Source organism: Antedon bifida, chromosome 4 (assembly GCF_963402885.1).
Source record: "Antedon bifida chromosome 4, ecAntBifi1.1, whole genome shotgun sequence".
NCBI lineage: Eukaryota > Metazoa > Echinodermata > Crinoidea > Comatulida > Antedonidae > Antedon > Antedon bifida.
In genome coordinates, this window is record NC_136229.1 from 14,128,070 (window position 1) to 14,141,226 (window position 13,157).

A 13,157-nucleotide genomic window follows, 5' to 3' on the forward strand; every position below is an offset into this window, starting at 1 on the left:
ATCGAATTCCACCAATCAGATACGTCGACACAAACATCATGTTCCACAAACACGATGTTGTAATTTGTTTGGTCAGTTTTAGCGATCATCATAGACGTTGAACTCTGTTCAACTTCAACGATATTGCAATCAAAACTCAACGCAATTCAACACAACTACTTACTATTACCATACTACTTAGCCAGGATTTTTATTAGAGGGGTTTTGAATTTAGCAAAAGTGGAACCTTTTATTAACTAACCACAATAAATTGTATTAAAAAATCTGAAGATAAGATAGCTGAGAGTTAAAAAATTTGAAAAAAATTGTATCCAAGTTCCAGCTTGGAATAAATTATTTAAAACATCAAAAAGATTTAATCCGAAATTTACACTGGGTAGAGTCAATTTTATTGATAGATGTGGTAAGTTAGAGATTCTGTAAGAAAATTTTGAAAATATGGACCTTTAATAGTTGGCCAGAAATTAGATAAAGTCATATTAAAGATCCAGCTTGGAATAAATTGTATAAAAATTAAAAAGATAAATGAGTCTAAAATGTACCCTGGGTAGAGCCAATTTTAGTGGTAGAGGTGGTGAGAGGTTCTGGACCACCTCAGCCCCACCATGGTTGGGGCTCAGTAAGACAATATTGAAAATAGGGTTAGCGGAAATTAGGTAAAATTGTATCAAAGTTCAGATTTCAGATTCAGATTTAATTTTATTTGCCAATTTAAATTGGAAATAGTATGAGTACATTTTCAACATTAAATTCTAAAATGTATATTAATAAAATATATATATATATAAAAAATATTTAAACATACTTGAGATATATTAATTTAAAACAATCAATATTTAAAAACAGACATGAAATACCACATGGGATACAATATTTTAAAAGCAACATATAAGAACATCAAAAATACTATAAACATTACTTTATACTGGTTCCAATAATTAGTTAAAATATGCAAAAAAAAATGGCTAAAAAAAATAAAAATAAAACAGCTGACTTTATTATGCTTAATTTATTTCAATTAAGATTATTATTATTATACAACCTGATTGAGTAAGGAACAAGGATCTTTTAAATTTGCATATTTCCAGATCTGGAATTAATGGGTTGAGCTGGCTATGGGCCTTCTACTACTCGTCTCTCAAAATGCTAGATCCGCCCCTTCTCCAAACTTTTGGAATAACATACAAATAATGAATGTTTATGAGTGGAATGGTACAAATAATTTTCACTGAATTATTTGTACCATTCTACAAATATAAAAACATTCAGTATTTATTTTATATAACATCATTCAGATTGAATGAAAAAGGTAGGCCTACATTTGATTCTGAAGATTGAAGGATAGGCTAGGATACCTATTTTTTTTCGTTGTTAAGGGAGGTTGTTGTTTAGATCCTCCACCGAGGTACCGGATATAAATACACTTACGAGCATAAAAATAGAGCACTTATTTATGCATCTATTGTGATCCACAATTGTCCAATCAGATGAAAGGAATCTATTTAGGTGTAGAGTGACCTCTTTTTTTGTGAAAGTTGGATTCAAAATAGGTATATTTGGTTATCTGCACTTATAACCCCTTGTTATTGTCACCATTTTTTTAAACATTTTTTTTCCCCCTATATTCTTCTTTCTTTCCACAAATTTTGTTCGCAGCGTATCTCTAATTCTGGCCACTTTAATTCAAGTACTCTCACTTACCCGAAAGCTCTGCTAATTTTTCTGCCTTTTTTACTTTATCATTTTGGTTTATAGCTTTTTTCTTATTTTATTTTGTATCTCCATTGAGATCCAGCCACTCATACCCACGGCATTGTCATCATTTCCATTAATTTGCCTTTAGATTTATATAAGATATATGAAAGATGTATACAAATTACACTGTGAAGGAACAATATATGGAAATAAGAGTGGGATGAACCCACATAAGACAAAAAAGAATACACTAAATGTTAAAATGCATTTTTTAGACAATTTTAAATTAAATAGGTTAACATTTCAAAATTCATATATATGTGAATAACACTTTAAAAAAAATGAGGGTTACTCTGCATTCTGAGCTATATAAATTTTGAAATTATGATTGCAACTGACCAACTTTGACCTCAATTTAAAAAATGAATGTATCTTTAATTGCCAGACAAAATATGATAAGGAAAGAATATATAAAGGAAGAAGATGCTTTAGAGCAGGTTTTGTATATATATATACCATTACAGGCCTGGTCTTTTAAGGCGAGCGAGTGCGATCACTCACCTAAAACACCCTTAAACTGACATTGAGGAGTGCGATTTACAACACGCTTAAATTTGGTAAACTTCTACACACCAAAATACAAACAGCCCACCTACAGCACCCCTGAATGTATTGAGGAGTGCAATTTGTAGCACACCTATAATTTTCAAAAGACAAGGCCTGCCATTAGGGTCTATTTCTGCTGAAAAAATAAAAATAATCGATTATTCCTAAGTACCACAGAATTGTCCGCGTTGCAACTGAAAATGTTCTCAGATGTTATCCTGGTAATTGCTTCTTTAAAAAATCACTACTACTACTCTACTAGCTAGGCTAGGCTACATATCTCTACCGAAAACGACAGGCCTAAAAAAGGACATGCAAAACATTGTTAGCCTGGACTGGTGGGATGTAGTGGTGTACCAATTAACGCAGAATCCTTTTTATTCTCTCGCTATAATTCTCCCTCACAAATAATAACAATCGCATGTTATCTCATCGGTCCACATCGTCGTTTTGCTGATCGCGCAAATACACAGCATGCTTTGTGAGTGAGTGTTGCCCATACTCACGAGTTGACTAGAGGTCAATATTTGTGTTGTAGCTAAAAATGAATTGAGTGTTTTTAATCGGTTATTTTTTGATCGGTTATGTTATTTTTCGCTGTTTCTGCTGGCCAAAAATAATCGGTTAATAACTGAGCAGCAGCTCAGCAGCAACAGGCCCTTAGTCATCCTGAGATATGCTTCATGCCAAATTATTTAAATTTGTATAATTGTTTGTTCCTTGTAGGGTGTTAGAAGATGATCTTGAAAACTACACGCAGGCAGTACATCAAGTGAGCAAAGAGGCAAAAGAACGAGGGTTAAATGTCAGTGGTGCCTACTGCCAAATATGTCACAAAGTCAAGTTCGCTGATGGTGTGGGTCATTCATGTAATTATTGCCAAACAAAGTCATGTGCTCGATGTGGGGGCAAAGTTACACTTCGCTCAAATAAGGTGAGAATAGGCATTACATTTTTTTTAATCAACTTGCACAGAAATGATTATTCATTTGACGTTCAAGTCTTCAAACATCTTTTTTTTTAAATGTATGGTTTAGTGTTGAACTGCCTGTAATCAGACACATTTGGGTCTGGAAAAAGTATTTGCTTTTCAGGAGTACAGCCGAGTGGGAATTTTAGCATGGCTACCGTAAATCTTCTAATTGGGTTATTATTCTTTGATTGTTTTTTAGGGTGGGTTACTATTAGAAGGAGGGTTACTGTTAGAGTAGTGGGTTACTATTACTAATCTTAAATTAGGCACCTGAAAAGGTAACCCTTCCCCAAATATTCCGGTCAGCAACTCATAGCAAAATAATAAAACAGTACGAATAACAAAATTTGGTTGAACCCTAACATTATTTTATAAACTCAAAAACATTAATCATTCCCCACTCCCGAGATCAACATGCATTATCTATTTATTTTAAAAATACGGCTGCATCATTAAGTTTTTGTGACTCTAATAGATACCCCCATGGGTTACTATTAGAGTAGTGGGTTATTATTATAGATTGACTTATAAGGTAGGTTACTATTAGAAGGGGGGCTATTTATTAGAAGATTTATAGTATATAGTTCTTCACTTTTGTGTTTAATTTTGATAAGCATTGTAATTTATTAATACTATGACCTCCAGGTATTTTATTTGAACCATATTTAATGAGGGTGATCCATCCTCAGAACAGATACAATACACAAAATACAACAATAACAGAAAAGACAAAAGCCTATAAATAAAATAAATTACATGAGAATTAAAAATCTGAATAAGAAAATTTGGAATATAGTAAATAACTGATTAAATTAAAGGTGTATTGTCCCTTTGACTAATTCCAAACAAATATTAAAAAAAAGATTTCGAAAAAAGTGGGTCATTTTGAAGTATCATAATAACTTTCACCAAAAATTAGTCGAAAAAAAAATCATTTAACTGAAATACAGATGTTTTTTTGTTCAAAAAATAACTTTGACTTCCAGTCAAAGTTTTCGATCAAAACATACCTCATAATGCAACATGCTTGTTTGGCTACTCTGTATGCATAATCATAAAACTTTCTCGCGATCTGTGTGAAAATACCTTCTCAACCATGACGAGTTGTAAACAATCCCAATTAGCATCATGCATAATGCATACTCGTGGTTTGAAATCTTTGTTTACTTTCGAAATGTAATCAAATTAATTTACCTGTTAATTACGTAAACTTGTTGTTTTTGGCTCGAATTTTCGACTTAAAGTGAAAAACTTTAATATTACTTTGATATGGCCAATTTAAATATAGAATATTTTGACCTTCATTTTTTGTGTTTCAAGGGACAATACATCTTTAAGCAAAAATAACAAATATATATACTTAGATCTAATATTTTATAATTTAAAGTCTGGAAAATGATTACCTAGTTTGGGAAAAGTCACGAGTCTAGTTTTAAATGAGAAAAAGGATAAACAATCATTGATACAGACTTTTTAATTATTAAATATTGACAAATATGTAAATATTTTAATCAAATGTTAATGACACAGACCTTCGGACCACCGAAAGAGGATCAGATGATGATGATATGGCAGAAATTTAAAAATACATTAATATTAATATGCAGAAATACTGTAGTTATTCGTACCTTGCTACTGTAGTTTGAATGCATGTTAATAATTTCAGTCGCAATAGGATTGACCAAGAAAGTATAACATATATGTTGAATATTAAAAATATAAAAAAATTTCCATTTATTAATTAGTATAGTTTAGCAATCAATCCACCACAACAATCAGTTCAGTATGCTTGTTGATCAATATGATGTGGAGTTTGACAGGTCTGGGCTCCAGATGATTAGAGCCTACAATTTCACCTGGTGGCAATTTAATGTTTTAATTGCGTCCGGACAAAAAATATTAAACTTTATCTGAATATTTTCTTTAAACCTGAGTAGAAACAATTTGAATACTATTTCAGGCCCCGTTATTTATGGAGAACTGTAACCCACGACATGTTCAATACCGATTTCTGATATAAATCGATGTATGCTGTACAGCATTGCTTTTAATTTCAATAATTAACGTCAATCGATGGCAAACAACGCTATGCAGGGAAGCATAACCAATAGAAATAACATTGCGTGGCAATGGTGTTTTTGGAAGACAAGTTACTTAAAAATTCCTAATTTCTTAAGGACATAATTTTTACTGTAAAATGTTTTTAGAAGATTAGCCTATATCACTTTATGATTTAAAAAAAAAAGGAAAAAAGATGGTAGCAAAGCACAATGTTTTGATCATCACAGTACCTCTTGCTTATCAGGGAAAAATGAAACTAGACTCTTCCCTGCTGATACACTGTGTTTTGTTTATCATCATTTGATTTTAGGCGATCAAAACAATTTTTCATTTTTTAAAAATCATACAAAAACCATGTCGAAAAAGAGTTTAAAGCCCCCTTCCCTACGTTTTTTAGATCTAATTTAAGATCACAAACTATATTTAATGTAAAAATAATACTATATGGTCCTATTGCGATAACTTTTTTCGTCTTTAAACGGTTAAAAATGTGAAAAATAAGTCGATTCTAATAATTATAGCGGCCCGCTATAAATCCCAAAATGCATTGCGCGCGGATTGATATTTTTGTTTTTCACCTGTAATTCGCCCACTTTTCGATCGATCATGAGGCCAAAACAAATGGAAGACTCCTAACTTTTCAGCGAAAATACCGGGTTTTCCCCAATTTGTATCAACGGAGTCTGGCAAAAATAGAAAGACAATTAATGCAGCAACTATACAACGTCAGGCTAGGTATATAGCTAGCGTACGGTGTTCGTACGTTACCGATGTTTACCAGCTAGGCCTACAAAACTAAGCCTAGCTAGGCTAGGCCTAAGACCGTCCACGAGAGGTCGATCGCCGCGAGCTACTTAGGTAGTGCATTGTTTCTCACTTTTTATCATAATTTACCATAAAACTTACATTTAAGACAAGGAATGACATAGTTTAATGTTTTTAAAGTGATATATATGTATTATTTTCCAAAAAACGTCCAAAATTGCAGGCAAGGGGTCTTTAACAATACAGGTATATTATTAAATTAATATCACAGGCCTCCAATTTTTAAGGGATTTTAGGGCCAAGCCAGTTGGCCCCCCCGGTTTTTCTTTAATTTGAGAGGCAGCAAGGCCAACTTGAAAGGCACCAAGGCCATTATTAAAAAAACCAATTACCGAAAAAAAGTAGGCCAAGTCTAGGCCTAGTAGTAGCCTACTTATAGTAGTGTAGAATTACGGAAAAGTAAAATGCACACAACACGCACTCAAAACAAAAACATTTCAAAAAGTTTCTATATGATGTTTAAGGCTCTAATAGAAAACTATTTGTAAATCGTGCCTTATTGGCCTTAATAGAACGAAATCTGTGATTTCGGAGAACTGGAACATACTAGAGGCCGGATGAAATTGATCATCGTTGATAGCCACTGCCTTTTTCAGAAAACGATCCGAAATATGTTCTCCAAAGGCAATTGTGTAGATCCAATTATACGTGATGCGGTCTTGACTATTCTAATTAGGTCACGCTTTTCATTTTCGGTAGCGCTACCGAACCATACCGTTAAAGAATACGTTATGACACTCTCTATAACTGACCTATAGAAGGACGACATTATTGCAGAGTTTATACCAAATGAACTAAGTCTACATATTATTAGAATTTATACCGTACCGAAAGTATCTTCTGACGTTCACATGCATTGAACACAAAAAATGTTACACTTGCTACATTTATTCTAAAGACAAATTTGCTTAAATTACGAAAGGTCGCCATTTCTTTTGCCAAATTGTAAATTCTTTAGCAAATTTGTAAAAACCATGAAAATGTAGGTTCTTGTCTTGTCAATTACGTAGACCTCCGAACAGGAATATTGTTTTGATTTACGAGTGATGCGAAAAAATGTCATTGATAGGCAAGTAACACAATATCTCTACATTGTGATTGCTTGGGATGCTGACGGCGGCGATGTTGTTGTGGTTCACAGAGAACTTTATTTGGAGGCAGGCCTCAGAACCTATAGATGGACAAATGTTTGAGTTTTTAAGGAAAAAATTTGATTTCAATTTTTTTTTTCGCCAACTCCAATCGCCATTTGTGAAAACGTGAATGGCTAGCGTGAGCGTAGACTTGTTAGTTATGTGTGTAGGCTACGATCGTTTTCCTGTTTGCTAGAGCACTATTGGAGTGTAATTTCCAGCAAACTATAGGTGCCATTTATCATTAATTTTACATGTGAGAGTACTATTTCTGGGCATCTAGGGGTCTCATTTAACAAAATTCTCTCCGTGTCCAAACCCCATCTTGTCTGATCCTGGCTACAGCCCTGCATTTAATAACAATTGATTTAACTGTACTGTTTGTAAATCGAAGATGTATAATATATGTGACCCAATCTGTCAAAACCCTACTTTTGTCGGAAATTTTCATTTGTTTTTTTTTATATATTAGGATGATTTAAATCATAATATATAAGCTTTGCAACGGTGTTTATTTTGTTAAAATTGAGTAAACATTTAAAAAAACTATTACATTTTATAAACTATAAACTATTATAAACCGCATTTAAAGTTTGCAATGAAATTATTTTTGATACTCTCTGAAAACTCACCTTGTAGCAACGCAGTATTTTGGTCTAAAGGCATTGTGACGTCATACCAAGAAGAGTGTGCGATATTTAGCATTGTGGACATGATGGTCAGTTTAACTGATTTCAAATGCCGTTTTAACCTATTTACTCAATTGAATTAACTATTTTGCAATAATGTCAAGCTTATTTTAACTGGTTTCGGAAGTTTTTACAATACCAAGCAGGCCTAGCCTAGGCCTATCCTGATTATTTTTGCCATCATCGCCTGAGGCTGTCTGTTTGTGAATTATATTCATACAGGCCGTGTATGTCAGCGGTGCATCGACATGCGGGCTAGCTTTAGTAGTAAACTAGCCTAGACAAGTTAAAAGCCTTGTAGAGCCACAGCTAATTGCTAGCCATTGTGTATTGCCGATTGCATTTGTTTTTTTAAACGTGGAAGATTCAGCGTGATGTAATAACGTGTTGGGCTTGAATTCAATTGAAATAAAATGTAATATGAATTGACTGGACATTAAATTAAATCAATAATTAAGAGCTGATTTGGATAAATATAATAATTAAAATTTAACCACTAATGACAATAGGCCTATAGGCCTACATCATCTGATTAGCCCAAATATACAATAATAAAATAAAAGAATTCTATTATGATGAACAAATTGTCTTTCCACACGTAGAGCATATAACATCTAAAGTGCTGGCCAATAACGTTCGTTATTGTGATGATGCACCATAGCAACACACGCAGTTCGCTGCTCCAGAAACTTCGAAGAACAGAATTTTATGAAATTATGTCATAGTAAATCAAAGTTTTATTAAAATTTTGCAGCGAATTGGTGATCAAAATGTTGTCAAACTTTTAACTGAATTTACGCAAAATGTTAGCGTTAGTAGATCGTGAACAAATTGTTAGGCTTGAGGAAAATATTTTCATAATTTTAATTAAATTTCGGGAGTAGCAGGTAGGCTACTTTCCATGCCTTTATCTCTCACTAACCACTAATGTAACGCTAACCACTAATGCAACAAAATACTGCAATAGTAGAAAACTATGGTAGTAGAAAATATGATAATTCAATTCAACATTTATTTTGACCAAAATCAACATTTGTATTCAAACAAAAAAACAAAGTATCTTTTTGTCGAGGAACGACATAGAGACTCAAATAAGTCTGTCACTGTTGCCCTTCCTCATGACACATAATAATCATACACGATGTATACATAAAAGCGCACTCTTCCCTGATAAAAGTACTCAAATTATTTTTAAAAAAACTAATTTACAGCCAATATTTCTTCACTCTGAAATAAAAGCTCAAAAATAAAAGAAATACTGGATATGGAACTTTATTGTGTTAAGACTTACGAAAATAAAAGATGCTAAAGAAAAATTGTGCTGTGTAAATAATCTAGGGTGCGCATCAGAAAGTGACAACGTGGATAATTATGTAGATGAGAGGGACATGCATGTTGAACTAAAAATTAGTCGTTTCAATGATAAAATATGAATTGGTAATTTATAAAAATACGATGTGAAGTATTGGATCACAAAAAATTACACATGGTGTGGTGGTAGTTGAAATTAGATATTACGCTCAAAAGTATAAAATGCCAAACTATATAGTTTGAGCATTTTTTGTGGTGTATTATTTGATAGTTGTTGTTTTTTGTGAGAGCTTTGTTTTAATTATTCTCAGATATAGTGATATATATGCTATAGACAAAATAAAAAAGTGAACTTGAATCGAATGAAAAATACATTGCTGCGGAAAAACGGCCCGGCATGGTACTTATGGATTTTACCACTGCGATACATAACATAGGAGATTGTTAATTAATACGTTTACGTAAGAACTTGCGAAACATGGCCGATGAGACTCTCAATGTTTTTCAGGTTAGGTACGGTTTTTTCTGTGGTTGATATGGAGTCCATCAGATCATGTGATCACGGGCAGTGAAAGATATTTGCAGCTGGACAGGTGACGTTTATAAATCGCGGGCAGTATATGGATCGAGTCCATCAGATCATGTGATTACGGCCCGGCAGTGCAAAATATTTGCGGCCAGACAGGTGATGTTTAAAAATCGAGGGCAGTATATGGAGTCCATCAGATCATGTATAGCGGCAACATCATCGTCTTATTTACTCATGTCCATATTATGTTTCTATGCATGAAAGATCGACTGGCTGTGGTGTGGAAAGCAAATCGAAATGAATGGTTTGATGATTATTTGACGGACTTGAAATATTTTTTTATTTCCTGATAAAGCTTCCTCTCATGTTGGATTAGAAAAGAGCAACGTCAAACTCACGTTCCTACCAGAAAATACGATGTCTGTTTTACAGCTACTCAACCAAGGGATAATTAAAGCGTTTGAAAGTCGCTACAGAGCCAGGCTGTTACGGAGTGTTTTAGCGAAAGTTGATGATGCACAATCAGCAAGCAAGAAAACAAATTTACGTTCTGGATGCAGTAAATTGGAGAGTACATCATGGAGTGAGACATCAGAGACTACAATAATCAAAAGCTTCAACCATTGTGGATTTAGGTGTTTAAAGATGTATTGTCCCCCTAAAAAAATAATTCTTAAAATAATTTTTGTTGAATATTCCATTTTAATGTAACATAATTGTTATCCACTTTGACCAAAAATTGGATCGAAAAAAAAATGTATTTACCTGAAAAAATGTAATTTAAAGCAAAAAATGGTCAAATTGGCTGCCAGCCAATGGATTTTTGGTTGAATTTAACCATTTAGTTTGTCATGTTACAAGTGAAAACATTATTTTTTTTTCGTTTTTTTTCTATGGAAGTGATTAACTTTATTAAAACTACAAAATAACATATTCAAAGTCTGATTTAATTAATCTTCATTTTTCATGGTTTTGGGGGACAATACATCTTTAAACAATGATTTTGACATGGTCAAAAGAGAGATTTGAGAATTGGTAAGAGAAATAGACATTAATGTAGACGTAGAAACATACATTTTGATTCCGGTAGAAGAAATTGGCGATGAATGGGAACATGAACTAATCAGAATCTATAATGGTGGCAAGGAAGCAGACATGATTGTTGATGATGAACCAGAAGGCGCAGAGGAAGATAACACTAATGATGATAGCCGAATTCTTTCGTAAAACATAGTCGTGAAAAAGGATGCACTAAAATTGACAACATGATCGAATGTGTTATACATTTTTGTGCCTGTCCTTTGTTGTACTTTCTGCGAGTGTACGTTTCTGCAAGTACATTGTATGTTTGTAATCATATTTTTGGCGATGATTGCATGCCATAAAAACATCTGGTCGAACAGGAAAGATTCAGACCTGTTAAGAGAAAACCTTTAAATTAAACAATAGGCCTAAATGGTCGAGATATATGGTCATTAGGACCTTAGAGAGTTAAAATGCACAGTCATTGTAAATAATATATCGCTTTTATAATTTTTTTTTTTAAACAAGAATCCCCAGCGTCAAACGTACATAATTTAGGTAAAGTTTTAATTAGCGAAAATACATGTGTGTGTGCGCATTGTCCATGCTTCTAAAAAAGGTGATGGCAATTGGTTTTTAGTAACGCTGCGAACCACCCTACGATCGACGTGTAATTATCATAACATCGTAGTATAATATGCCGCCGGCTACGATACGAACAATACATCGTAGGGCGGATACGTTCAGAATAATGACATTAGGCTTAGTCGCGATTCCTGTAAATCCTGTGTGAACACCAATAATAAATGAATACTTACACCCCTACTATTGTTATTCTAGGCCTATTATTGTCCTTTTTTAATAAAAGATGTAAAAATCAGTATATTTATTAAATTAAACAGAAGCTATATCTTCCGCACCCTGATTTCTCCCCCTAACACCTCAAAAACCCCCTCTCCCTTTTTTGGGTGCCCACCCTAAAAAAAAATCCCTGGTCTCTCTGTATTCAAACTGACATTTTAACTGTGAACCATTTACAACTGAATATTTTAACTTTTATATTATTTATCCTATTGATTTGATTTGACATGGAATATTTTCTAACTCCAGTCAACCTTATTGAATAAATAAATAAGACTATTCACTTGCTTTTGAAATAAAAGATACAATACATTTGGTACCCATTTATTTTAATATAATTCTAATGCATAACAGAATAGAAGCGTTGACTCTAAAAATTTGATAGTTTCCACAATATCATGACGAAACTGTCTTCTTCAATACAGTTCTCATATTGATTAGTTAGCAAGGGATCATCTGGAAAAACCTTTACTGGTAATTTTTACATTTTACAAAATGTAAACGGGTCTTGGTCACAATTGTCTGTTTCTTGCATACATTTTGTTTTATTTTCATTTTATAAAAAATGCACATAAAATATCATGCTGCACAATTTTTTTTTATCACAAACAATATGAACAAAGAAAAGAATTAAATACATCTATGTACATAATGCATGTTTAATTAATAATATAGGAAAAATATGAATATAAGTTATACATTTTTAAAATGTAATGTTTTCTAAAAATAATATAACCCATACTTTATTATGTTGATGTAATTACACATAACTTAAGATTTTGATCAATATTGCAAATAGGCTATCGCATGACTTGTTATTCCTCATCAACTTCCATTTTTATATGATAATTTAGTAAGTCATGCCTTTCGTAATGCATTATCAAGAATATGTTTCATATTTTTCAACCACTTTTTAACATCAGCAACCTAAATATAGACTGTAAGTGTGAATGACAAAACTATTACTGTCATTAGCAACATGCACACCATGATGTTCCCATAATGATATTACAGCAATGCCAGCTTATCATCTTGTAAACCATGTAAATCTAAGCTAACATAACATAAAATTGTGACAAATACGATATTGAAATTCATGTAATATTCAGTATTTAACTTTCCAAGCATAACATCATATGAAATTGCATATTCTAATTATTAAGTGGCTCTATTTTTGCTTTCTAATTCAACACTACATTAAGATCCTGATGATTTTATTGCTATAAAATATTGACATTTTAGAGTTAATTATTACATTGGTTACAATGGTTGGTTTGAATAAATAATAAAATAATACACATTAAAAAAAATAAAAGAAGATGGGTAAACTTGTATTATGATGACTAAGATGTGAAGATGTTACTCATTCGATCTGTACATATATATAATGTGTGTAAAAAATGTGTGAATGATCAACATAACTTAAAGCATGATCTACAAACAATTTAAGA

At 32.5% G+C, this 13,157-nt stretch overlaps 1 protein-coding gene across 7 annotated transcripts in view; it reads left to right on the forward strand.

Moving 5' to 3' along the window:
- LOC144840145 (regulating synaptic membrane exocytosis protein 2-like) overlaps positions 1–13,157 on the forward strand; it is a 161,929-nt gene that overhangs the window by 11,262 nt on the left and 137,510 nt on the right. For all 7 annotated transcript variants that reach the window (XM_078695830.1, XM_078695835.1, XM_078695837.1 and 4 more), the window contains exon 3: positions 3,028–3,235. In XM_078695830.1, coding sequence (XP_078551956.1) covers positions 3,028–3,235 — 208 coding nt within the window. The remainder of the gene's footprint in view (positions 1–3,027; positions 3,236–13,157) is intronic.